Source organism: Ailuropoda melanoleuca, chromosome 4 (genome assembly GCF_002007445.2).
Source record: "Ailuropoda melanoleuca isolate Jingjing chromosome 4, ASM200744v2, whole genome shotgun sequence".
NCBI lineage: Eukaryota > Metazoa > Chordata > Mammalia > Carnivora > Ursidae > Ailuropoda > Ailuropoda melanoleuca.
In genome coordinates, this window is record NC_048221.1 from 101,322,015 (window position 1) to 101,347,094 (window position 25,080).

Genomic DNA, 25,080 nt, shown 5'->3' on the forward strand with positions numbered 1-25,080 from the left:
TTCTCCCATTCCGTGGGCTGCCTCTTAGTTTTTTTGACTGTTTCCTTGGCTGTGCAGAAGCTTTTTATCTTGATGAAGTCCCATAAGTTCATTTTATCTTTTGTTTCTCTTGCCTTTGGAGATGTCATGAAAAAGGTTGCTTTGGCTGATGTCGTAGAGGTTGCTGCCTATGTTCTCCTCTAGAATTTTGATGGATTCCTGTCCTGTGAGTCTCTTTTAAATCCAAAGTGCACTGTAGTGTCTCCCTCATTGGTCAGAGTTTAGCACTCATGTGGCCAAAATCATAGTGTTCCACACTCCATGGGGAGTGTAAGAGGGCTCAAGTGAGAGTGTAGGTCATGAGAGCAGTCCATAGGGGAAAATGAATCAAAGCAACCCAGTTAAAATGCATTATTGTGTGTGCTTGAAGCAATGATTTGCTATTAGCACTCTGCTTTTCTGGCATACATGTCTAATGTAACATAAGAACTAGTAATATTTGGTAAATCACTGAAAGGTGCCTTTATTCGTGACAGGATTCCCCTGGATGCAGGACTCCAGAGAAGGTGCAAGGTCATGCAACAGTTTACTTCCCCTTTGCCCCAACATGACTTTCACTCCAATCCTCTTCCATCCAGGTTGCCAACTTGGCCTGTTCCATTTCCAACAATGAGGAAGGGGTAAAATTAGTCCGGATGGCAGCCACCCAGATTGACAGCCTGTGTCCCCAGGTAAGCCTCATTCACTTTGTTTCAAAAGCCCATTGGTGGCCTAACACTCAGGGTCCTGTCCAGTCAGGCACTTCTGTCTCTCCCCGCCTTGCCTTGCCATCATTCCTGGGCTGTTTCAAGGTCTGTCTTTCTCAAAAATAAATTCTAACTGCCACAGTCTTCGAAATTACTATGGTAATTATTGTGTTTTCCACTCCTATTGACTTTGTTCTGTTTGTTTGGGGCTGTTATTTAAATGCTCCGTATCTATTTACCTTGTCTCAACTAAATTCTAACCTTGTGCATGTAGGACAGGAGTTAGCTTTCTACTACATCTGTGCTAAGTAAATACAGCTTGTCCAAAAACCACTTTTTGAAACTTGAATCTGATGACTATATCTTAAAACACACACACGCGCACGCGCGCACACGCACACACACACACACACACACACACCAAACAAAAACTAATGGGAGTGATAATGTACTTTATCTTTCATGTTTTTAATTGTCTTTTGAACCCTGAGGACCCACTTATCTGTAGAAGCTACAGGGTCCAGGGTTTCAATGTGGCCTTTGACCGTTTTATTTCTTTTTTGAATAGTGTAGTCAGTATGTTTCTGGATTGTTTCTAACAAATAGGTCATCAATGCTGCTCTCACACTGGCCGCCCGACCACAGAGCAAAGTTGCTCAGGACAACATGGATGTCTTCAAAGACCAGTGGGAGAAGCAGGTCCGAGTGCTGACAGAGGCCGTGGATGACATCACCTCAGTGGATGACTTCCTTTCTGTCTCAGGTAATCACAAATAGGCCCCTTCCAAGGCAACTGGAGGAGAAGAACAGGATAGGAGTATCTTGCAAAGGTCATGGGTCTCTGTTTCGAGTGCTCTTCTTGGCCCTTTAAGCTTTCACTCATCTCTGCAAATGCGATTGGAGCACCCTCTTGGAAATTCTTCTTTTGTGTGCACATTATTTCAAAACACTGAGTCAAAGCATTTGAGAGGAAAACACAACTTTCTGATAAAGAGATCAGCAACCTGAAAAGAGTATTTAAGGAGACATGCATTCCTTTTTAGGTCCTAGAATTTTTAAAGCAGGTTGGCCTTGCATACATCTAGATTACTCGTCTTAGAGAAGGGTATGGTATATGAGGTTGGTTAATCCTTGTGGTTTATATTTAAAAATCAGAAAAGGGGGGCACCTGGGTGGCACAGAGGTTAAGCGTCTGCCTTCGGCTCAGGGCGTGATACCGGCGTTATGGGATCGAGCCCTGCATCAGGCTCCTCTGCTGTGAACCTGCTTCTTCCTCTCCCACTCCCCCTGCTTGTGTTCCCTCTCTCGCTGGCTGTCTCTATCTCTGTCAAATAAATAAATAAAATCTTTAAAAAATAATAAAAATCAGAAAAGGAATCAGCTAGCCCAATTTGGCCATGTTTAAGGGGGTCACTTCTTCCAATTAATGAAGTCCCGCAGGTTTACGATAAGGCAGATAGAAATACTAGTCATCGAATGTACCCATTAGGAGATACTTGGGAGCCATGGAGGTTTTGAATACTTACCTATAAGGATGTGTAAGGAAGTGAGAGAAAACAAATAGAACCAGTCATCACTTGAAATTGTAACTTTTTTCTTTGTAGATGAAGCCAGACTGAAGGATGTTAGTATATTTGAATAACCATGTAGTCAATTTGACCTTTAATGGTACTCATCAATGCTGTTTCAAAATTGGGCTACCAGCCAGCAAATGAGCCTTTTTCCAAACACATTTGTCCAAACACATTTGGCACAGTTCACCTAGAAGAGTCTATGTGGGAGGAATGGAAGAGGAGGTTGCTGGAAACATCAGTCTCCTTTGTGAGGCATCAAAATAATCAAGTGACCCTTGAAAATTCATATTGACCAAATGTTGACTGTACCCACAGGTAGACCTAACCTTGACCAAGGCCTGTCTGTCGTTGGCCACCTGAGGCTGGAGACAGAAGGGGTCTCAGCAGTACTGATGGGATCTGGGAAAAAGGGGCTTCTGACTGCGATAATTTAGATGGAATTTCTGGGGGAGTCTTATCATATTTGGAGATTTTTGTCTAGATGCAGTCTTTGCTTTTCTGGAAGAAACAGACAATGGGTTCCTATTGGGGTCTTGTGTTTGAAGCTTGTCTGAGAGAAGCAGAGTCAAATCTGTAGGTCTGATGGGTTAGCAAAAACCCAACTTTGAAACCATGGAGAGCAAGAGAAGGCAGAAGGGAAAAAAACAAGTGAACGTGTGTTCAGTGTCTATAATTTACCTGACTCTGTGTTGTTTGCTTTAATTCTCACCCAAATTCTGTAAGATGAGTATTAGTATTCCAAGTCTTCCTTTGAGTAAACTAAGTCACTGAGGGGGTAGGTAACTGGGCAGAGATGGTATGAAAATCCAGATAATCCTCTTTTTCAGAAGCTCTGTAGTTCTCAGTAAGTCAAGATAGCAGGAAATTTCATGTGGCCAGTCCAGCTTTCATTGCAGTTCTCCTATCCCCACTTCTGATACCTTCATTCCACGCTCTCATTCCTTTCAGAAGCCTTTCTTGTTTTTCATTCCCAAGGTGCTATGTTTCAGTGACTTCCCAAAGCAGCTATTCATTTAAATATACCCGTATCTGGGGGCTAGCTGATAAAAAAAAAAACTCAATACGTTGCCATTTCTGAGATTGGCTTTGGTGATGGCTGAGTCCTAACCATGTAAAAGATATCTGAAAAATGCATCTTTTGTGCAATGCTTAGAAATTGTTGAGATAGGCATGTTGGGGATTTGGGTGCTGTGGAATAAACAGGTGGCCACCTCAGGCTTGTATCTAGTCAGTCTTTGCCAGGATGACTCCAGTAGCCCCCAGACAGGGCAGGGGCTGTCCCTCACCAGCCTCAGATCTCACAGCAATCCTCATAGCCCCTGGAAATGTGCTTCTGCTCCCCCTTTGCCTGCAAATGAGTAGAAAATATGCATGGACTACCTTTTTCAAAGAGGAATCATTTCAGAACTTAAAAACTTCCCAAATTCTCCTCTTTAAATACATGTAAAAATTTTTCTGAAGGTAGGGAAAAGCAAGGTGAGGAGGTCTTATCTCAGACTGTTTCAATTCTGCAAAGCTTTTTCTTAATTTTCTTCCCCCAGCCCTGCCTCTTCACCACCTTTCTCCCTGACATTCCTTTGTGCATCTCATTATTACCAGCAACAAGAAAAGGCTTCGGCTTCTGCTGATAACACTGTGCGGTCCAACCCCAGTGGTACAAGTGCCGCGGCCTGCTATGACAGGAAAATGAACAGGCGCTGTCAGGGAGCCAGCCTTGGCAGAGCCTGCTGGAGCATGCCTTTGGAGTTGACAATTGGAGGTGGCAGGTACCTTTCCACAGCCGGGCTTGACAAATAATGACACAGCCTACTCTGTCCTGCTGGTAGGCTATGGATACGGCCCAATTGTTGGGGAAACTACTTCTCCTCTCCACTCAGAGCTGAATGCAAAACATTTGCATCAGTAAATTGCAAGTTTGGCCCAGGAGATCTTTTGGAATGGCATTAATGACATTTTATGTATCAGTTTCTTCTTAAGGGAATATCTGTTCTGGCAGGAAACTCTATTTAAAAAAAAAAAAAAAGTTTTTTTTTTTTTTTTAAAGACTACAGTTTTGTTTTGTTCGTGCTACCTGAAGCTGTGTACCTGAGTGCTTAATTTGTCCATATGAAATGCAACAAGTTTGAGGAGCAATGATGTTAGCTATTAACATTACAGGAGCAAAACCAATTTTCAGATGTGGCCTGGGCTCGTAAAAAATTGAAATGGCTGTGTTAGAACACTTAAGTTTTTCCCACTGGGTAAAAACTACAATTTTTAATAGTGTTTTAAAATGAGTGTCTTGGCATTAACCATGTGGCAGTTTAATTCTTGGGTTTGGCTCACATAATAGCAGGTATCTAAGATCTGAAGAAGAGATTAACACAATCCTGTAATGTCCAAGTATCTTGTTGTATTTGACTGTTCTTATTTTTCTTTTGGCTCCAGGGTCTTGAGTTTGTGTGAATTTGTAAAAGGAAACAGTGAACTTTGGTTTTGGATTTAGAATCTATACCTTTGAGGCTTATAATGAGTATTTTGGTCATCAGTGATTTTTTGTAACAAAATTACATCTTTTCTGAAATAGTAAGGTTGCAAAAATTCAAGCAAGTTTATTGCAAAGTATATTGCAGTCAAGTATTTTATTATATGTTTAAAAACCATGCTTCCTATCCAGGTTTAACATCCAAAGAACCTGAGGGGGTTTTCCCAGCCATGGAGCCCTCTCTGGAATACCTACACTTCTTATTATTACTTTTTCTACTGTATTCTTTTCTAGTTGGGACAGCATTCCTGTGTTTACTTCTTGAGTTCTTTCTCTTGAAAATACCTTAGGATAAAAATACATAATGGTCTCCTTTCAATGGACGTGTATTCAGTGTTTTTTCTTTGATTACCTGCTGTGTGTAAGGCACTGTCAGGAATGCAAATATGAATGAAGTTTGCAGTCAGCCTTCAAATAATTCACTGTATCTCTTGATAGATCCTAGACCGGTGTGCTTCCAGACTTGTGGGCCCCAGACCTGAGGGTGGAGGAGGAGGAAAGGAGGGGAGAAGTTATTACAAGGGGTTTGGGACTCCATATATACACTGCGTAGGATCTCTTGGTCAATTGTCTATATGAACAGGTCCTATTCTTTCTCAAATACATTGTTCATACTGAGCTTAATAAAATGCAAATCTATTTTGAAACATTCCAAATCCTAGCTTTTACACGTACACCATCCGCTGATATAACTACTATCAGGAGGGAATTGTGATTCATTTTTCCATAAAAGGGTTTCCCCTAAATAGAAAATGCTGGGAAATGCTGAGTAAACTATCTTAGCATTAAAAAAGAAAAGCTGATTAAGAAAAATTAGTCAATAAATCACAAAATTTACACTTTATTCATACAGCATGATTAAACTAACTATTGAAAAAATTAGTTGATGATTTGACTAATTAAAAGCAATGCTTTTGATATCTTGGATTTCCAGCTTCTGCTAGCCTCCTTCAAATATGTATCGTTTAGATCTATTAAAGCGTTTTTTTTTTTTTTCTGGTGTCCTAATTAAATTAGTTGCACATTTCTAGTTTGGGAAATAGGTTTTAAAGAAAAAAAATATCATTTCATTTTAAGATATTAGGTTATGAGTGGGCTTCTTAGAATTAAAATTTTTTTAATCAACTCCAGAGAGATTATTAGAGTCTAATATAATTAACACATTCCATCTCTGTTCTGTTTTCAGAATAGAGATAGAATCTAAAGTTCAATCTAAACTACGCATGGAAAAGCAGTAGTGTTACTGTTCTTCTATTGTTTTAGTCAAAGAAAATAGCAGATGATGCTTGTTTTTGACATGCAGCCCCTGCCAGTTGCTTACTTTTGGGGGCAAGGGTACATTTGAATAGTATGGAGAGATCTAGCAGGGTGCTAAGCTGGGCAGTAAGAGAGACCTTTTAAAATCAAACTTTTGTATTTGAAACTCTGTACCAAGTTTCATTTGAGTAGATTTTTTCTCAGGTGTCCTTTTAAGTGAGTTTGCATGACACAAACCAGGATCTTAGAAAGAGATGGTTTTCAGAAGTTCCTTAACCAAACTGAAAACTTGTTAAAATCTGTATTTTCACAGTTGTTTCTCTTTTACTCAGGAAAGTGTCAGCATTCAGGAAGTACTAATTTTTGTGAGTTTAAAAAATATTAAAATTAAAATGTCTTTTTTCTATTTTAATTTCTATTTGAAATTAAAGAACTAAAGAATGTAGAAATCAGAAATTAGTAATGGTTTGAATGAGGAAATCCTATTGTATGAGGTCAAAACAGAGGTTCCATTATGAAAAGTAAGTTATACTTTGCAAGTTTCTGCCTAGGGTTCTGAAAGAACAGATAGTCCTTCTGAGTGACAGGCTTAATGAAAGAAGGAGAGATCCGTGGAGACTGGTGTTGGCCCAGTACCTTCCCCTCTTTCCCTATTTAGGAATTTTTAATTCAGAGTTAGTGTGAGAAAATTCTCAAGGAGGTAATAATTTTAATCCTTTATTAACTATTTATTGAATTTGGCAGTTGTAATTTTTTAAAAGTTACCAGATTACTTATGATTTTTCTCACTTGTTCTCTTTATTTATAGTGAGTGTGTGTGTATGTGGTGTGTGTGTGTGTGTGTGTATTTTTGGCTTAAGTTCTTTTCTGTCCACAGAACACTAAACTTTTTCAACATTTCCTTAGAATTCTGTTTCTAAAGACTGTTCAAGGGACATAACTGCAGACCTCACTTTGGGAATAAGAAATACAAAATTGCATACGTGAAAAACCGTAAGGGACCAAATCACGTGTTTTCTCTATGCTACTAGAGAGTGAAACTCCCGGCCTGCCTACCTGGATTCTACTTGGGCAATGAGGGAGAGTGATCACTGACCTTGACTCTAATCTGAGGGAACCAGCCACAAGATTGGATTATATTTTAACTATGGAGAATACTGTTATCCTCTTCATCTGATCAATTTTCCTATTGTATATACCTGGTGCATAACATGACATTAAAAAACTGTTCAGGAGGTATTGGTCATTTTAGAGTTTCCCTTACATGTCTCCTTTATAAAAACATGATCAAACAAGCATGCACCCTGAGCTTGATTCTGGTCGTGTTTGGAAATGTTTCTGCCTGATAGGTTGGCTTCATGTTCCCTGCCACAACCACTCTTTTTTTTTTTTTTAAGATTTATTTACTTATTTAAGAAGGAAAGAGTGAGAATGCAAGTGTGAGTGAGAGCAGGGGGAGGGGGTGAGGAGGAGGGGCTGAGTAGGGAGCCTGACACAGGGCTGGATCCCAGGACCCCAAGATCATGACCTGAGCTGAAACCAAAAGTCAGATGCTTAACTGACTGAGCCACCCAGGTGCTCCTGCCACAACCACTCTTAAAATGCAATAAATCTCAAATATTGAAAGGGATGCTCAAAGTACGGTGTTGAAAGCATGGTCCCCAAACCCACAGCATTAGCATCACCTGGGCCTTAGGTAGAAATGCAGTTTCTTGGGCCCACCCCAGACCTACTGAGTCAGAAACTCCAGTAGGAGTGACACCTTGGCATTCTGTATGATGCTGTGAGCCCTGTGGCTGGTGCTCAAGTTTGAGAACTGCTATTGTAATTATAAGCTCTCTTCTTTAAATGTTATTTCAGTGTTACAAGGTATGTATTGAGATGTCCAAGGCAATGGCTCATGAAGTTGATGAATCTCTCTTAGGTTGCTTATTTAAATGTGTGTGTGTTTTCTCCTCAGNTTTTTTTTTTTTTTAAATATTTTATTTATTTATTCGATAGAGATAGAGACAGCCAGCGAGAGAGGGAACACAAGCAGGGGGAGTGGGAGAGGAAGAAGCAGGCTCATAGCAGAGGAGCCTGATGTGNTGCTCAAGTTTGAGAACTGCTATTGTAATTATAAGCTCTCTTCTTTAAATGTTATTTCAGTGTTACAAGGTATGTATTGAGATGTCCAAGGCAATGGCTCATGAAGTTGATGAATCTCTTAGGTTGCTTATTAAATGTGTGTGTGTTTTCTCCTCAGAGAATCACATCTTGGAAGATGTGAACAAGTGTGTGATAGCGCTCCAAGAAGGGGACGTGGACACCTTGGACCGGACTGCAGGGGCCATCAGAGGCCGGGCAGCTCGAGTGATACACATCATTAATGCTGAGATGGAGAACTATGAAGCTGGTGTTTATACTGAGAAGGTTCTGGAAGCTACAAAATTGCTGTCTGAGACAGGTAAATATGGATATTAGATTCAACCAAAATGTCAATGCCATGATTAATTTCCATATTTGAATTAATCTTTTTCATTGTCTTTTATAGGCCTCTGTACTTCTAAGTTACATCTGATCCTAACAGGCATACTCTTGGTTTCTTGAGTTTGAATTTGAATAACTTTAAAAATAACTTTATTGCTTTGCATGTATATATTACTTTATAGTTTTCACCTATAATCACCCTTGATTCTCACAAGGGCCTTATGAAGTAGGCAGCTTTTTATTATCTCCAACTATGTGTGTGAAAGTGGAGGCTTAAATGACTCAAGAGACTGGAAAAAGGTCACAAGTCTAGAAAACAGTGGAGATGTGATGGGGACTTGGAATCTTGAACTTGAAACCATTTCTCCATCTATTTCTTGAGAAGATAGGACCTTGAGGAAGGATAAAGTGTAAAGGCTCTAAATAGTATCTGGAAATGAAATGCTCACAGAAAGGGGGTGGTAGCTGCAAGAAAGGGTCAGAGTTTGAATATATGTCTTGCCCCTCTAGGGAAACCTTCCATGCCCTCTTCTAGAGCGCATGCTGCCCACTAGGGGATTACTGCTGTGGTAAGACTCGGTTACTCATGGGAGCCTGTCCTAGCTCTCTGGTGCATTGGGATGGAGAAAAAAGGCTTACTTTGACTGAGTTAGCAGAAAACCCATCCCTTTGAATAGTTGTGTCAAAGACTGATTTATAGTAATTTTTGCTCTTGACTAGTGTCACTGGGCTTCAGACCCTTTCTCAACTCCCTAATATTGTGTGTGTGTGTTGGGGGGAGCAGTGTTTAGAAATTCCAGGGAAGAAGGGAACACAAAGGGATAGAAAAAGAGAATTTAAGCTTATTTTGGACAGGGCCGTGAATAGGTAATGAACTGAGTCCTATGTAGGCACACAAAGACCTCTCTTCAAACTTCAGTGGGGGCCTTTCCTGGTCTGAAGATGGATGGTGGAAGCTATTAGGATTTAAAAAAAAATGTGTTTCTGAAAGGTCAGATAAAGCAGTGTTCCAAGTTCTACGGGATACAACATGTTAGTTGAAATAAGTTTCCTTCTACAGGGAAAAGGTTATTTACAAAGTCTTCTGTAGATGTTTGTCAGTCTGAAATAGCAAGGAAAGACAGCAATAAACATGGACCTGGGTTGTTCTCTTTGAAATATAAGCAGAAAGGAAATAGGGTAACATCACATCACAAAGAGCACACCCAGGCATTGTCGCTCTTGAGAATCATCACAGACTGAGAATTAGAAATAATCACAATAATGATAATAAGATATATCTGCATTTAATTAGTTGAAATTTAGCACGGCTTTCTTTCAAATAGGCTTGTCCTTTGCATTCAATAAAGCTGCACAAAGCAAGCCCTACAGTTTCTTCCCTCATTTGGAAGAATTAGAAACAGACATTTTACTCTCCAATATAAGGACTTTTATTTTCTTCACCCTTTAGAGGACCCTTTCACATTTCTGTGGCTCTCATTTTCTAGCCTGGTAGCTGTATTCTGTTACAATGTCTCCGCTTTACATGGTGTATTGGCCACATAGCAGCACTCGCTTGGGTCTGACACTGGGGAAAGAGTAGCAGAGAAGGGTGGAAGGCATGAAGACAGGGCTCTTAGGGCATGCCTGCTCATGACTGGGTGGAATGGCCATTGTGACAGATGAAAGACACAGAGCATATTGCCAATTTACATGTGACTTTGTGCACACCAAGAACTCAGGCATTGTTCAAGAGACATTCTGGAATTGTTTTCACGTTGTATTTTGGACTGCTTTAATGAACAGAAGGTACGATGCCCATTAGGTCAAAATCTGCTTAAAGGCAAGGGCAGCATGCTTAGTTGATTGAACTATTTTTACCTAATTTTCACTCAACTCTTGAAATGTAAATAATTTTCTGGTTGCTTGTTTTTTTTTTTAAACAACAAAATCAATGAATTATGAAACAGAGCAACCCATCCAGGATTGTTTTTGCTCATCAAGATTTTGCTCTTATTTGTTCACTGTTAGAGCTTTCCTTGCAGTGACTGAATACTCTGGGGACTTAAGTAAAGATACCTCCGTGATTCTGATGTTCACATATGTTTCTTAATTGAACAGAGAAGATGCACAAGGCTCTTTATAATTTTCGAGAACTATTGATGATAATGGGGAAAGTCATCAGGTAGAAGAGATTGAAATAGTTCCTACACAACTGTAATTGAAAATACAGGAATACGTGTCAAGGAAAAGTAGATGTTGATGGGCTCAGAACTAGAATATACAATTTATATTCATTCTTTTGCTTCTTTTCTCAGTTTTCTCTTTCCTAAACAGAAACAGTATTGCTTCTTATGAGTAGCTAGAGAGGTTGTCAAAGAAATGAATGCAAAAGCTTGAGCTGTTAACTCACTGGTGCTAATGAGAATTGTTAGGACTATACTAGACCCTTGGAGTTGGAGGAAGACAGTAGGAGCAGTTCTGCAATTATAGTTGTGCAGTTTGTTGAATTAGTCTTTTTGTCACTGTCTGGCTGTGCTATGGAGACCTATGTCCTCAAAATAAAAATTGTTATGCCTATCATTAATACCCAGATTTCTACCTTTGGGCTACTGCTTTGTCTCTGATTTTTTTTTTAAATGAGAGCCACATTGAATTGTTGTTGTTGTTGTTGTTCTTCTTCTTCTTTTATATATATATGAGCTTATCAAACTTTGTTCTGAGAATACATTTTATTTTGGGAATAGAACACAGGGGTAGTGGGCAAGGAGGAAGAGGTGCCAATAGGAAGGGTGAAGAAAAAGAAGAAGAGTCCAGAATCGACAAGACAAAATGTCATGTTTTCTTCTGCCTACCACCACCTAAGATTCTATCCAGTTTTATGCCTCAGTTGATACCTCCAAGACCTTAAAGTAGAAGTTATCAGTCTCTGTACCACTGACATTTTAGTTGAGGTAATTATTTCTTGAGGGAGGGAAACTGTCCTATGCATTATAGGATACCTAGCACCCTGGGCTCTACCCATTAGATGTTTAGAGGACCTCTTTTCTTCTCCATTCCAAGTTATCTTCATCAGAAGTATCTCTAGACATTGCCAGATGTCCTTGAAGGATGGGCAAAATAACTTCCATTGAGGATAGCTGCTCTAAGGAGAAGAAATATCCCCAAATAGTGACAAATTTAAACAAGGCAAAATGGAGCTTATGTACTGTGACCATAGGATAAAAGAAGTGAAGGGGGTGGGGTAAGAGAAAAACTAAGAGGCAGCCCACGGAATGGGAGAATATATTTACAAATGATACTACAGATAAGACTGGTATCCAAGATCTACAAAGAACTTCTCAAACTCAATACGCGAGAAACAAACAAATCAAAAAATGGGCAGAAGATATGAACAGACACTTTTCCAATGATGACATACAAATGGCTAATAAACACATGAAAAAATGTTCAAAATCATTAGCCATCAGGGAAATTCCAATCAAAACCACACTAAGATACAACCTTATGCCAGTTAGAATGGCAAAAATTGACAAGGCAAGAAACAACAATGGCTGGAGAGGATGTGGAGAAAGGGGATCCCTCTTACTCTCTTGGTGGGAATGCAAGTTGGTACAGCCACTCTGGAAAACTTTAAAAAGTTAAAAATTGAGCTACCCTATGACCCAGCCATTGCACTACTGGGTATTTACCCCAAAGATACAGACGGAGTGAAGAGAAGGGCCCCAATGTTCATAGCAGCATTGTCCACAATAGCTAAATCATGGAAGGAGCAAAAATGCCCTTCAACAGATGACTGGATTAAGAAGTTGTGGTCCATATATACAATGGAATATTACTCAGCTATCAGAAAGAACGAGTTCTCAACATTTGCTGCAACATGGGCGGCACTGGAGGAGATAATGCTAAGTGAAATAAGTCAAGCAGAGAAAGACAATTATCATATGATTTCTCTCATCTATGGAACATAAGAACTAGGATGATCGGTAGGGGAAGAAAGGGATAAAGAAAGGTGAGGGTAATCAGAAGGGGGAATGAAGCATGAGAGACTATGGACTCTGAGAAAAAACTAAGGGCTTCAGAGGGGAGGGGGGTGGGGGAATGGGATAGGCTGGTGATGGGTAGTAAGGAGGGCACGTTTGCATGGTGCACTGGGTGTTATATGCAACTAATGAATCATGGAACTTTACATCAAAAATCAGGGATGTACTGTATGGTGACTAACATAATATTAAAAAAAAAATCAGGGCATCTGGGTGGCACAGTGGTTAAGCGTCTGCCTTCGGCTCAGGGCGTGATCCCAGCGTTCTGGGATCGAGCCCCACATCAGGCTCCTGTGCTATGAGCCTGCTTCTTCCTCTCCCACTCCCCCTGCTTGTGTTCCCTCTCTCACTGGCTGTCTCTATCTCTGTCAAATAAATAAATAAAATTTTTAAAAAGTAAAAAAAATAAAAATAAAAAACAACTTACAGAGAGACCACTGTGAGGTGGTTGAACAAGTTTGATCACATGGCTTAATGCTGAAGAGCTGGACAGAATAAAAGAAACAACCTAGAAACCAAATTAAAATGTATAGAAAAAGTTTAAGTTCTAAGTGTAGACCTCTCTTGGAATATTCTATCGAAATTATTGTTATAAAGATAACATTAAAGGAGCAAATATATTTTTAACAAAAAGAATTACGTGTATATTACAAAGAAGAATCTAAAAAAGGGCTGAACATTCCAAGTCTTGACTAGACCAGACTTTGTTGCTGAAGGGGTTTGCAAACATAGGCCAGCCCCCATTTAGACATGGAAATGTTGCCAGGGAGGGCCTCTGCAGAAGGACTCCCATTTTACCACCTGGCTGCCTTCTCTGAGTGGCTAGAAATTGAAAGGGATCCAAAGAGTGACATAACAGTCTGTAGCTGACTTTCCATGAATTACTTTACTTTCTCAGTAAAGATAGTGTTTTGTTGAAGAGTGCTTTTTGTGTTTTTATGAATGCTTAATTAAATTTGAGAAAATGGTTTTGTGGATTATAGTATGCTAAAATCCTAGGGCAACATCATATAAAAATTTACCTTTTTTTAAATAAAACTATTTAGGGTAATGAAAACACAAACCTGGTCTACATCAGACCCATTAAATACTTACATAGCATATTTGATAGGCTCTTCAATAAAACCTGAATTATAACAAATTACCAACAACTTGGTAGTAAGCACATGCATGGTTGACCAGACCCATCTTCAGGGATCTCATTTACAAAGTCAGATTGCTGCAGGGGGTTGAGAGGGGTGGAAGTACATTCAGTCATAGCATATTTAGTTGTATAAAGAATAGCTCATCTTCACTGAATGATATGGAAATGTCATTTTTATAAATCTGATATGATACAAGTTTGTGGCGATGTGAATGTGGTTGGGTTGAGAGATCTTTGAGATTCTGCCAGTAGCTCTCTCTTCAGAGGGCACAAATAAAAAGAGGATGAAAAAAGAGGAAGTGGGGGGAAAAGTATTTTAAATGAGGACTCCACGTTATTGGGCACTTCATACGTGGGGATTAAAATTCCAGTATTTTGGAAAACATGTGGTCCAAACAGATGGTATGTTTCCTTTCCTTCCTTCCTTCTTTCTTCCTTCCTTCCTTCCTTTCTCTCTCTCTCTCTCTTTCTTTTTCTCTCTTTCTCTCTCTCTCTCCCTTCCTTCCTTCCTTTCTCTTTTATTTTTTAAATTGAGACTATTTTTTAGAGCACTTTAATGTCCACAGCAAAACTGAAGGGAAGGTACAGAGATTTCCCATGCACCCATTGACCCCACACATGCATATACTCCCCTATAATCAAGATGCCCTACCAGAGTAGTACATTTGTTACAATTAAAGAAGCTGCACTGACCCATCATAATGGCCCAACGTACATAGTTTACTGTTTACTCATACTTTCTGTGGTTTTAGACTAATGTATAATAACCTGTATCCATCACTATGGTATCATACAGTATATTTTCAATGCCCTAAAAGTCATCTGTACTCCACCTATTTATCCCCCCCACAACCCCTCACCCCTGGCTCCACTGATCTTTTTACTGCTTCCACAGTATGATCAATTCCAGACTGTCATATAGTTGGAATTATATAGTGTATCACCTTCTTAGTTTCCTTCCTTCACTAAGTAGACATGGTATAATTTTTATTTCTGTGCTTTTGTAAAGTTTTCATAAGAATGAAGAAGAACTTTTTACACCATTTATATATATTTTGCCTATAAAATATAAGAGGATCAGCAAATAGAAAGTACCAAAATTGGAATAATGAGCGGTAAAGCTGTGTTGGTACAATGTAGTTGAACAAATCCAGATTTGGAATTAGAACTTCATTTTTTGACTTCTGGCAACTAACTATAACTTTAAACTAGTTGATGCCTCTGGGACACAGTTTCTCCTATGTGGCCTGTTGTTTTGTCATCTGAAGATGGTCAATATCATTGATTTTGGAATAAATGTGTCACTGTTTCCTGGCTTTCTGGTGACTGCACCTAACATGGACAGTTGTTGCCCATGAATCCTCTGTCTGAACCCTTTGCTTTATACAGACAGGCATGGTTATTATTTTCCAGGCAAAATACATCCATGCTGCCTCCACTGTCCTTCCTGTGATGTTCTTCATTTCTTTTTTTTTAAACATATAATGTATTATTTGTTTCAGAGGTATAGGTCCACAATTCATCAGGTTTAAACAATACCCACTACAAGGCATACCCTCCCCAAGTTCCATCACCCAGCCACCCCATCCCCCTACCCCCCTTCTCTAAGATTTCCTAAGATTAAGAGTCTCTTATGTTTTATCTCCCTCTCTAGTTTAATCGTTTCATTTTTTCCTCTCTTCCCTATGATCCTATGCCTTATTTCTTAAATCCCACATATCAGTGAGATCATATGATAATTGTCTTTCTCTGATTGACTTATTTTACTTAGCATAATACCTTCTAGTTCCATCCACGTCATTGCAAATGGCAAGGTTTCTTTTTTGATGGCTGCATAATACTCCTGTGTGTGTGTGTATGTGTATGTGTGTGTATACCACATCTTCTTTATCCATTCATCTGTTGATGGACATCTGGGCTCTATCCATAGCTTGGCTATTGTGGATATTGTTGCTATAAATACTGGTGTGCAGGTGCCCCTTTGGAACACTACATTTGTATCTTTGGTGTAAATACCCAGTAGTGCAATTGCTGGGCCATAGTGTAGCTCTATTTTCAACATTTTGAGGAACCTCCATACTGTTTTACAACTGCACCCAAAATGATAAGATACCTAGGAATAAATCTAACCAAAGAGGCAAAGGATCTGTACTCAGAAAACTATAGAATACTCATGAAAGAAACTGAGGAAGACACAAAGAAAATGGAAAAACATTCCATGCTCATAGATTGTAAAAATAAATATTGTTAAAATGTCTATGCTACCTAGAGCAATGTACACATTCAATGCAATCCCTATCAAAATAGCATCAACTTTTTTCACAGAACTGGAACAAATAATCTTAAAATTTGTATGGAACCAGAGAAGACCCTGAATAGCCAAAGGAATGTTGAAAAAGAAAACCAAAGCTGGTGGCATCACAATTCTGTACTTCAAGCTCTAGTACAAAGCTTTCATCATCAAGACAGTATGGTAGTGGCACAAACCCAGACACCTAGATCAATGGAACAGAACAGAGAACCCAGAAATAGACCCTTGACTCTGTGGTCAACTAATCTTCAACAAAGGAGGAAAGAATATCCAGTGCGGGGAAAAAAAGTCTCTTCAACAAATGGTGTTAGGGAAATTGGACAGCCACACGCAGAAGGATGAAATTGGACCATTTCCTTACACCATACACAAAAACAGACTCAAAATGGATGAAAGACCTGAATGTGAGACAGGAATCCATCAAAATCCCAGAGGAGAGCCCAGGCAGCAACCTCTGTGACCTCAGCCACATCAACTTCCTGCTAGAAACTTCTCCAAAGGCAAGGGAAGTAAAGGAAAAAATGAACTATTGGGACTTCATCAAGATAAAAAGCTTTTGCACAGCAAAGGACATAGTCAACAAAACCAAAAGACAATGGACAGAATAGGAGCAGATATTTGCAAATGACATATCGGAGAAAGGGCTAATATCCAAAATCTATAAAGAACTTCTCAAACTCAACACCCAAAGAACAAATAATCCAATCAAGAAATGGGCAGAAGACATGAACAGACATTTCTGCAAAGAAGACATCTAAATGGCCAACAGACACGTGAAAAAGTGTGCAATATCACTCAGCATCAAAGAAATACAAATCAAAACCATGATATTCTCCATTTCTTCCTCCCCCTCTGTGTATTGACCTTATACTTTAGGACATGGCTTATTCTCAGTTGAAGACAACAGGGAACCATATCAGTCTTTTGATATTTAGTGTGTCATCTTCAATGTCTGCCTCCCAGTGGTCCACAGCTAGGTTGTCTGTTCCTAGAGTCAGGTGTTTCTCTAACTATCTATGATCTAGAGCAGTGTTACCACATAATTAGCACTTAATATATATGCATTGATAAGATGAAAATAAAAAGGTAGGACATTATGTTTCATTAATTTTCAGTAGAGAATAAGTCCACTAGCAGCCTCCAGCTTTCAGCTCAAGATTCTGTAACAAAGAGAGACTTCCTTTTCCCCCACTTTGTATATAGCAAGAGAGAGCAATCTGCTTGGCCATTTGGGGGTATGCTTACTCTACTTGGACTGATCTCTGGTATGCTACTGGGATTAGGTTTTATGACTGGATGGGTCTGGAGGACCTGCTTATCCCAGTGGCTGGGTTGTGGAGGGTGTAGTGAGAGGTAACATCAACATCAGAGTGAGGCGGTAGAGACAGCTTCTTGGGAAGACAAAATATTAGATATTATGGATAGGAAAGGCTATTATAGTCTAAGTCACTTCTCTGTGACTGACTTTGCAATTAGATTATGAAAGTAATGAATTTCAACAGAAGCTATAATGACTAAAACTATTCACCCTAGACATCTTAATATCTTTTAAATGCATTTTAATATAACCCGGACTATTGGTATAAAGTATCTTATTTCTCTCTGAAAGGTCAAAGTGATTAGGATATGCAGGAAATAACTTATTTGGTGGTTGTGGTATTCATCGTGGTGGGAAATCAGAAGTATAGGAGGAATGAGAAGGAAATCTCATCTACTTAATAGTCCTTCAATAGCCAATGTATAGTTTGTCTCAGTGCCTTTTCTGTATGACTGAAACCTACATACTGTAGATATTTTAGGGAATCTGGCTGATGTGTTTTAATAACTATATTTACTTTATCCTGAAGGCAAATGCAAAGTTTCTGGCTGAGAGGACAAACTTAGTACTTACCATGCCAGTTTCCCATGCCTCATTGTCCGTCTTAAGGCGATATGATGAGGGCAGGTGAATTCCACACACGCAAAGGAGGTCCACTGTAGAGGAGAGGAACCACAAAATTATGCCTCTGGGAACTCATCTAGGAATTGTTCAGCAGCCTCATTCCCCTCCTGAAAAGAGGAGAGAAACCTTTGCTCTTTAATGTTAATAAATTCCCTCCAGGAAAGGTCACCTACTTGTTATAACCCTTTGGGATATAAATGAATGTTGCCTGGTTTTATTCCCCTTTGAAATGTAAACACACATTTCTGGGGAGATAAACATGTAAATCTCTCTACCAGTCGTTTAACTATTTTAGAACTGCCACTGAGTCATGGTTTGAACCAGGTTACCAGTCATTTTGGCTCAAAAAATCCTGAGCCAAGCAGACACATGAGAATACCTACCCCACACTGGCTTGTTCATAAATAATGTATTCTGCTAGAATCCAAACATGTCCAGCTCTCTCAGCATGAGGGGCTGAAGAGCCATAGGAGACGATACAACATAAGAAAATAAGAGATACAATTTTAGGCTGATAATAAACCTCTAATGTGGAAGTGGAAATGGGATAGGGTGGATATAGAAAGGCCAGTGAATACACATTCATGTGCCATAAGTTTGGAGCAGCACAGTGGAACAAATAGCACTTTTCCAGGGGTTGTTCATCAAGGTAAAACCGAAAGGAAAGATATTTATTTAATTCTGTATGACTCACATTATGGGTTTAGATTCCTAGAGACTACCAACAGCATGGTACTTGTCACTTGAAGGGCATCAGGGGTATCCATGGTAGGAGCAGTGGGGTGGCAGAGGGCCTGTGTACATTGTCTAGCAGGGCTAGTGTTGGTGTTCATAGGAATTGGTGGCCAGGATATGTTTATTGTGCACAACTGAGGCAATAGTAAGTTCGCTTCACCAAGATTCTCTGCCACATCAGTAATAGTTGTTTGAATCTTAGAGAAGAGGAATATGCTGACAGTCACTTGTTTGGGAACACACATGGTATATCATTGGAATATCCCAGCAATAGTTTGATTTGAAAAATGGGAAGCTTTGCTTGTGGCTGGAGGACTGAAAATAACAAAAGGACACAAGAACCAAAGTTCTATTTATTCTTGTCAAAGGGACTCTGAAATAATCTCCCCACCTGGTTTGCCTTTCTATGTTTTACCTATTCTCTAGCACTAGCTGGATTCTTCCTTGTCAGTGAATTCCTCTCTCTAACCATACCAGCCAATCCTACCTCTCTGTGCTCTCATTGCTCATATTATCTGTATCACTTATTAGGCATCTACCACTTACCACCCTGTGTTGCAAACTCTGTTTCCCCATTTGTCTCTTAATGTTACTATCTCCCCTCTGTCTGCCTTTCTATCTAGATAAATGTATGTGTGTATTTCTTCCAAATTAAATTTTAAGCCCTTGAGAACTGAGACCACCTCTTCATTTTCTCCAGGCTGATTAGAGTTGAAGCTCCAAAATGTTTTTTTAACATAAATGAAAAGTATAATAGTGTATACTATCTTATTTTGGGGGTTGTACCTTTTTAAAAAATTACATGCTTAATGATCAAGGTCAGAATCTTAGCAATTATTTTATAACATCTTAATCCTTTAAAGCTCACTAATGCCAAATTTAACTGTAGTTATCAAGTTTGGTTTTCATAAACACTATAAGCTCCATAAAGCATCATGTTCAAGTCTTTATTCATTCCTTAAGTTTTAGCATTAAATGTGTGCCATCCTTTCCTTTTAACTTATAAACGATTTATGATTATTTTTGAAATGTTTATTTTAAAATATAAGAACTTTCCAAGCAAGCATTTTCTTTCCCTAGGGAAAGGAACTTGTGTCTAGACAGGAGCAGATGGATGCTCCCTGATTCTCTTAGGGTAGTTATCATGAATGAAATTTAGAGGTTTTTTTTTTCCCTCCTCCTTCTAGGCAGTCCTTTTTCATCTTTCATCAAACAATTCAGCTCATGGGTTATGTATGGCCTTCTGGAACTTGAATTTGATTTTGATGTTTGAAATGTACATTATAATTTTCCAAACATGAATTTATGAAAATGGAAGCCTTTAGGAACTCCCACAGAAGGAACAGATGACTGACTCTGATGAAAGAAAGTCCAGGAATACACAGAGGATGGGGGACGGGAGAATACACATAGAATGGAAGAATTAGGACTAACCAGGGTGATGCTTATGATTGTCTGGAGAGTAGAAACAGGTGACAAATAGTCACCAGGGAATAAGGAGCAGATTAAACTAGGCTACTTTTGTCTTTGCTTCTAGTTTCCCGTGTTCAACATCTTCTAACTTGATTATGAGTTATCAAGATAAAGCATGTTAAAAGCTAGTAAGTGTATCACTGGTCTGGACAGGGTAAGATTTAAATTTGGAGAGTACTTGAATATTGCTACTATTCCCTGTACCGCATTTCGAAAGGCATTGAAGGATACTCACTCAAAATTCAAATTCATTTAATCAACTAACATAAAATAGTAACATAAGTTTGAGATAGAAGGAAAACAATTTCACAAGAATATTAGATTCAGAGTTTTTTTGGGGAAAAAATGAGGTAGAGAAGCTGGTTTTGATTTTTTTCCAGTTATGAACTTTTTGATTAAGTCTCATAACTTTTAAAGATTCCCTTTCCTCATAGATCTGATGATGTCGTAATGGATACAATATTTAACACTGGCCTTCTTGTCAATCAAGATAAGATGGAAAGTTCTAGGAGTGAGTGTATAAAATCTTATTCTTTTTTTTAATGGCACAAAAATGTTTATTATCTATTAAGTGAATATAAAACAGATTATAAAACAGTATGATTTCAGTAGTAGTTATTAACGTTTGTTGATTTCTTTTTCTATCCTAGGCACTGTATTAAGTGCTACACATGCATTTTTCTCAATTTTGCCCCATAATAGCCCTATGAAATGGGTAACATTGATGAAGTTGAGTGCCTATTTTTTTAATTTTTTTATATAATATTTTTATTATATTATGTTAGTCAGCATACAGTATATCCCTAGTTTTTGATGTAAAGTTCCATGATTCATTACTTGCATATAACACCCAGTGCACCATGCAATATGTGCCCTCCTTAATACCCATCACTGGCCTATCCCAGTTCCCTACCCCCTTCCCCTCTGAAGCCCTCAGTTTGTTTCCCAGAGTCCATAGTCTCTCATGGTTCATTCCTCCTTCTGTTAAATCTTCTGTCAAATCTTATTCTGAGGGCAGATTTCATAGGAAATTCACTATTTTTTTTTAAAGATTTTATTTATTTACGTGACAGAGATAGAGACAGCCAGCGAGAGAGGGAACACAAGCAGGGGGAGTGGGAGAGGAAGAAGCAGGCTCATAGCGGAGGAGCCTGATATGGGGCTCGATCCCATAACGCCGGGATCACGCCCTGAGCCGAAGGCAGACGCTCAACCGCCATGCCACCCAGGCGCCCCAGGAAATTCACTATTAAAAATGTAAAACCATCAGAAAGATGATGTGGTCCTGCCAAGGAGAGAGAAGGGCATAGAAGAAGGGAAGCTAAGTTTTCAAGATAAGTTGTATAAACTTCCCAATTAGAGATTTTAGCACTAATTTGAGTATTATTTTCAGTTTATTTTGCTCTCACAAAGCCCACTTTTTGGTGATGAATTAGTTAGTTGTACCTCTATTCAAATGAGACCGGATGATTTTGCCTGTTTATAAATAAAGAAAAACGTGTGTGTCTTTGTTGATACAGAGGCTCATAGTGTGAAGATGATAACGGTAAGAGCCATTTACTGTGAATCTTATGTGCCAGGTATGGTGGTATCTTGCATATATTCCACTTTTTTTGTGCCTTGAAGGCAAGATCATACATGTTTTATTTGTCACTTTATTCCCAGTGGCTAAGTACTGTCTATGTTTTTATATAAAACTGTACAAAATTTGTTGACTGTATTATTTTAAAACCTTATTTAAAACCTGAAGGGCAGCTATTATCCCTGTTTAAACTTGAGTAAACTGAGGCTCAAATTGGTTAACTTGTGAAAGATCAAATATCAAGTTTCATTTATGCATCTTCTTGGACCCAATAAATATCCAGAAACCTAGACCAAGCATAGTTGCTGCAATTGAACAGAAATTTAATATGTCCTGCTATCTCTTTTTACTGGTATTTCTACTTCTGGCATAGCACACTTTATTAGTTAGCTATTGCTATGTAACAAATCACCCCAAGGCTTGATGGATTAACATTACAAACGTTTTACTATCTCATAGCTTCCATGGGCCAAGAGGCTGGGTACTGTTTAGCTGTGTGTGATTGCCTCCAGATCTCTCACAAGGATGCAGTCATCTTAAGGATCAATTGGTGAAAGAGCCATCTCTAAACTCACCCATGCGGTTGTTGGAAAGCCTCAGTTCCTCATTTGTTGTTGGACTTAGGGCCTCAATTCCTTACTGGCTATTGACCAGAGGTTTCTCTCTTACTTTCCATAGAGACTATTCCATAGATCAATTGTCTATCATCAGAGTCAGCAAGTGAGAAAACAAACAGGAAGCAAAATGGGAAGCCAGCATCTTCTTGTAACCTAATCTCAGAAATTACATCCCATCCTCCTTGCTATATTTTATTGGTTAGAAGCAAGTCGCTAGTCTCAGCTCACGTTCAGAGTAAGAGGATCACACAGTGGCATAAATACAAAAAGAGGGATCATTGGGGCCCATCTCAGAGACTATCCCATATACATATTTGCAAATGTATCAAGATGGGACAGACAATATGGGTGATGACTAGCATAATTAGGATAGAATATTAGGACATGTAAACAGATCCCACCGCATGGACTTACTAGGGACTTATTTAACTTCGGGCACAGTGTACCTATTTGCTTATACAGTGGCTTCCAGAACACAAAAGTTCGACTGAATCAAGATAAAGCTATGCAGTATATGGCCAGGAGGGCAGGAGAATAGGGCAGGAGACTAATGGAGCCAAACAGTGGGGAAAGGAAGGCCAAGACTGGCTCAAGGTGATTGGAGAAGGGATTTGGAGCAGAGGACAGATCTGAGAAACTGTACAGAGAAACAAGATGAAGCTAGTATATAATTGAAAGATAACAATGTGCATGTCAAAGACAAGAAAAAAGTTACCTCATTAGGGAAAATTCCATTTGACTTAGGCTCTGATATTCAAACATTAATCTCAGAATCTCAAAGAAGCTGTGTTGCCAGTAGTGACTAAGGTCATAACCAGGATTAGTGAGAGGATGCAAAATCAGGGTCAGAAGTGAAAGGTCTGGATAACACAGGAAATCCTAGACAAGTGCTTCAAGATTCTGGCCATTCTGGTATCTTAAAGGAAATCATCTATGTCTAGTGGTAGTATATGCTTCTATAAATACAGAAATGAAATAGCAAGTATTCATGAGGTGCACATAGAGATCTATTTGGCAAGCAGCTCAAAAAAAAAAAGATTCTAAGTTCAGAATTTTGAAAGATCCCTGTTTGGATGGGGAGAACCTAGAACATCCTCTAATGACTTAATTAATAATTAATAATTGTGATATTCTTTACTAAAACTGGTATATAACGATGGCTGGCTTCTTTGGTTGTCATTAATTATTTTTGAGTGGTGCCAAAGCTACAAAAGTATCAGCTTCAGTTTTGCATTGGACCTGCCTTCTACAGTAAGTATGACTTGGAGCTTCAGACTCTGATGGTCTCCTCACTAAATGATCATGCTTCATGAATGTGCTGAACTGTCAAGGTACACCCCGAGCCTTTTAAATGCCAATAAGTCTTTTCTTTGGGCAAATTTGGGCCCCTAGTTGTTTAGATCTACTCTCCTATATACTCTCTTCTCCTCTTAACATCTAATTGGGCGCCACTTGAATAAAATCCCTTGATAGAAATCATTTTGGGGAAAGAATGTATTACCTACAGAAAGCAAATGAAACAGTACTTTTCTGCTGTAAGGGGATGCTGATATTGCCCTCACAGAGTTTCCCCAAAATAATACCTTCTGGCTCCAGTTATTCTGATCATATCTAATTCTCTAACTCCAACTGTTAAAATGGAGGCGTAATAACTATTTTTGATTGGTGGGATAATGGGACAGTATAATGTATTCCTTCACTGCGATTGGCCACAATTTCATCCCACTTTTGATATTTTATTCTCTTTATAGCTTTTTTCAAATGTTCTCATTTTTATTTTATGTTAATGCTTATTAGACTGGTTCTTTCTCTAAAGCAGATGATCCTTGTCCATTTTCTCTTCTCTTTCCTTGGTACTGAAGTTTGTGCAAGGAACACACTCACGAGGTGTGTGGTTGACTACACCACCCCAATTGAGCAACCTATATGCGTGCAGATATCCTAGTTTGGCTCTGGTGAACTAGTCAAGGATACAGTAATGAATTTTTCTCCTTGCTCAGTGGTGATGCTCCTACTCAAGCAGTCCTGAAAGGATTCTGAACTCAGGTTTCTGAAAGGTCCCTAGTGATCAAACCTAGAATGTCCACTAATAACTTGGTTAATGACTCATGAAACTAATAAAATTGTTGAACTAATATGAAATGACAGGCAGAAAGAGACTTGGTAAGTGAAATGTGGTATTGCTCATTTGGTCCCTGAAATCCTGAATGACAAGGGAGTTCTCTTCTACATTCCATGCTTTCACTTCTCATCCTTCTCCCGCTTGGATAGATTAGCTGTGCCAGAACCATGATAAGGGCCTAAGATGCAAAGAAGAAGGAAGAGCCAGTCTCTTTGTAAAAGTGACTCCTAATGTAAAACAGTTGACATATAGAAATGTCAAACAATCTTAATACATTATACTAAGTACTATAATGAGTACATGCATAATTAGGATGCTATAAAATTATAGAGAATTGACAACTTTGTGAATTAAGGAAGGTTTAACAATGGCAGTTAATTCTAAATAAGATACCAGAGATTGAGGAAGAATTCACATGGGCCTAAGAGAAAGAGGTATATTGAAGTATGAGAATACGTTCATCATGGACATGTTGGTATGACATGGCATGTTTCCATGTCATCTTTGAAGACATTAAATAATTCAGTTTAATTGGAACATTTAAATACATGTAGGAATAGGTGGAGAGACATAGATAAAAAAA

The 25,080-nt window shown here is 38.8% G+C and overlaps 1 protein-coding gene across 2 annotated transcripts in view; it reads left to right on the plus strand.

The window, feature by feature from the left end:
• LOC100470940 (catenin alpha-2) overlaps positions 1-25,080 on the plus strand; it is a 270,640-nt gene that overhangs the window by 147,790 nt on the left and 97,770 nt on the right. For both annotated transcript variants that reach the window (XM_034659447.1, XM_034659448.1), the window contains exons 3-5: positions 618-710; positions 1,332-1,488; positions 8,326-8,526. In XM_034659447.1, coding sequence (XP_034515338.1) covers positions 618-710; positions 1,332-1,488; positions 8,326-8,526 — 451 coding nt within the window. The remainder of the gene's footprint in view (positions 1-617; positions 711-1,331; positions 1,489-8,325; positions 8,527-25,080) is intronic.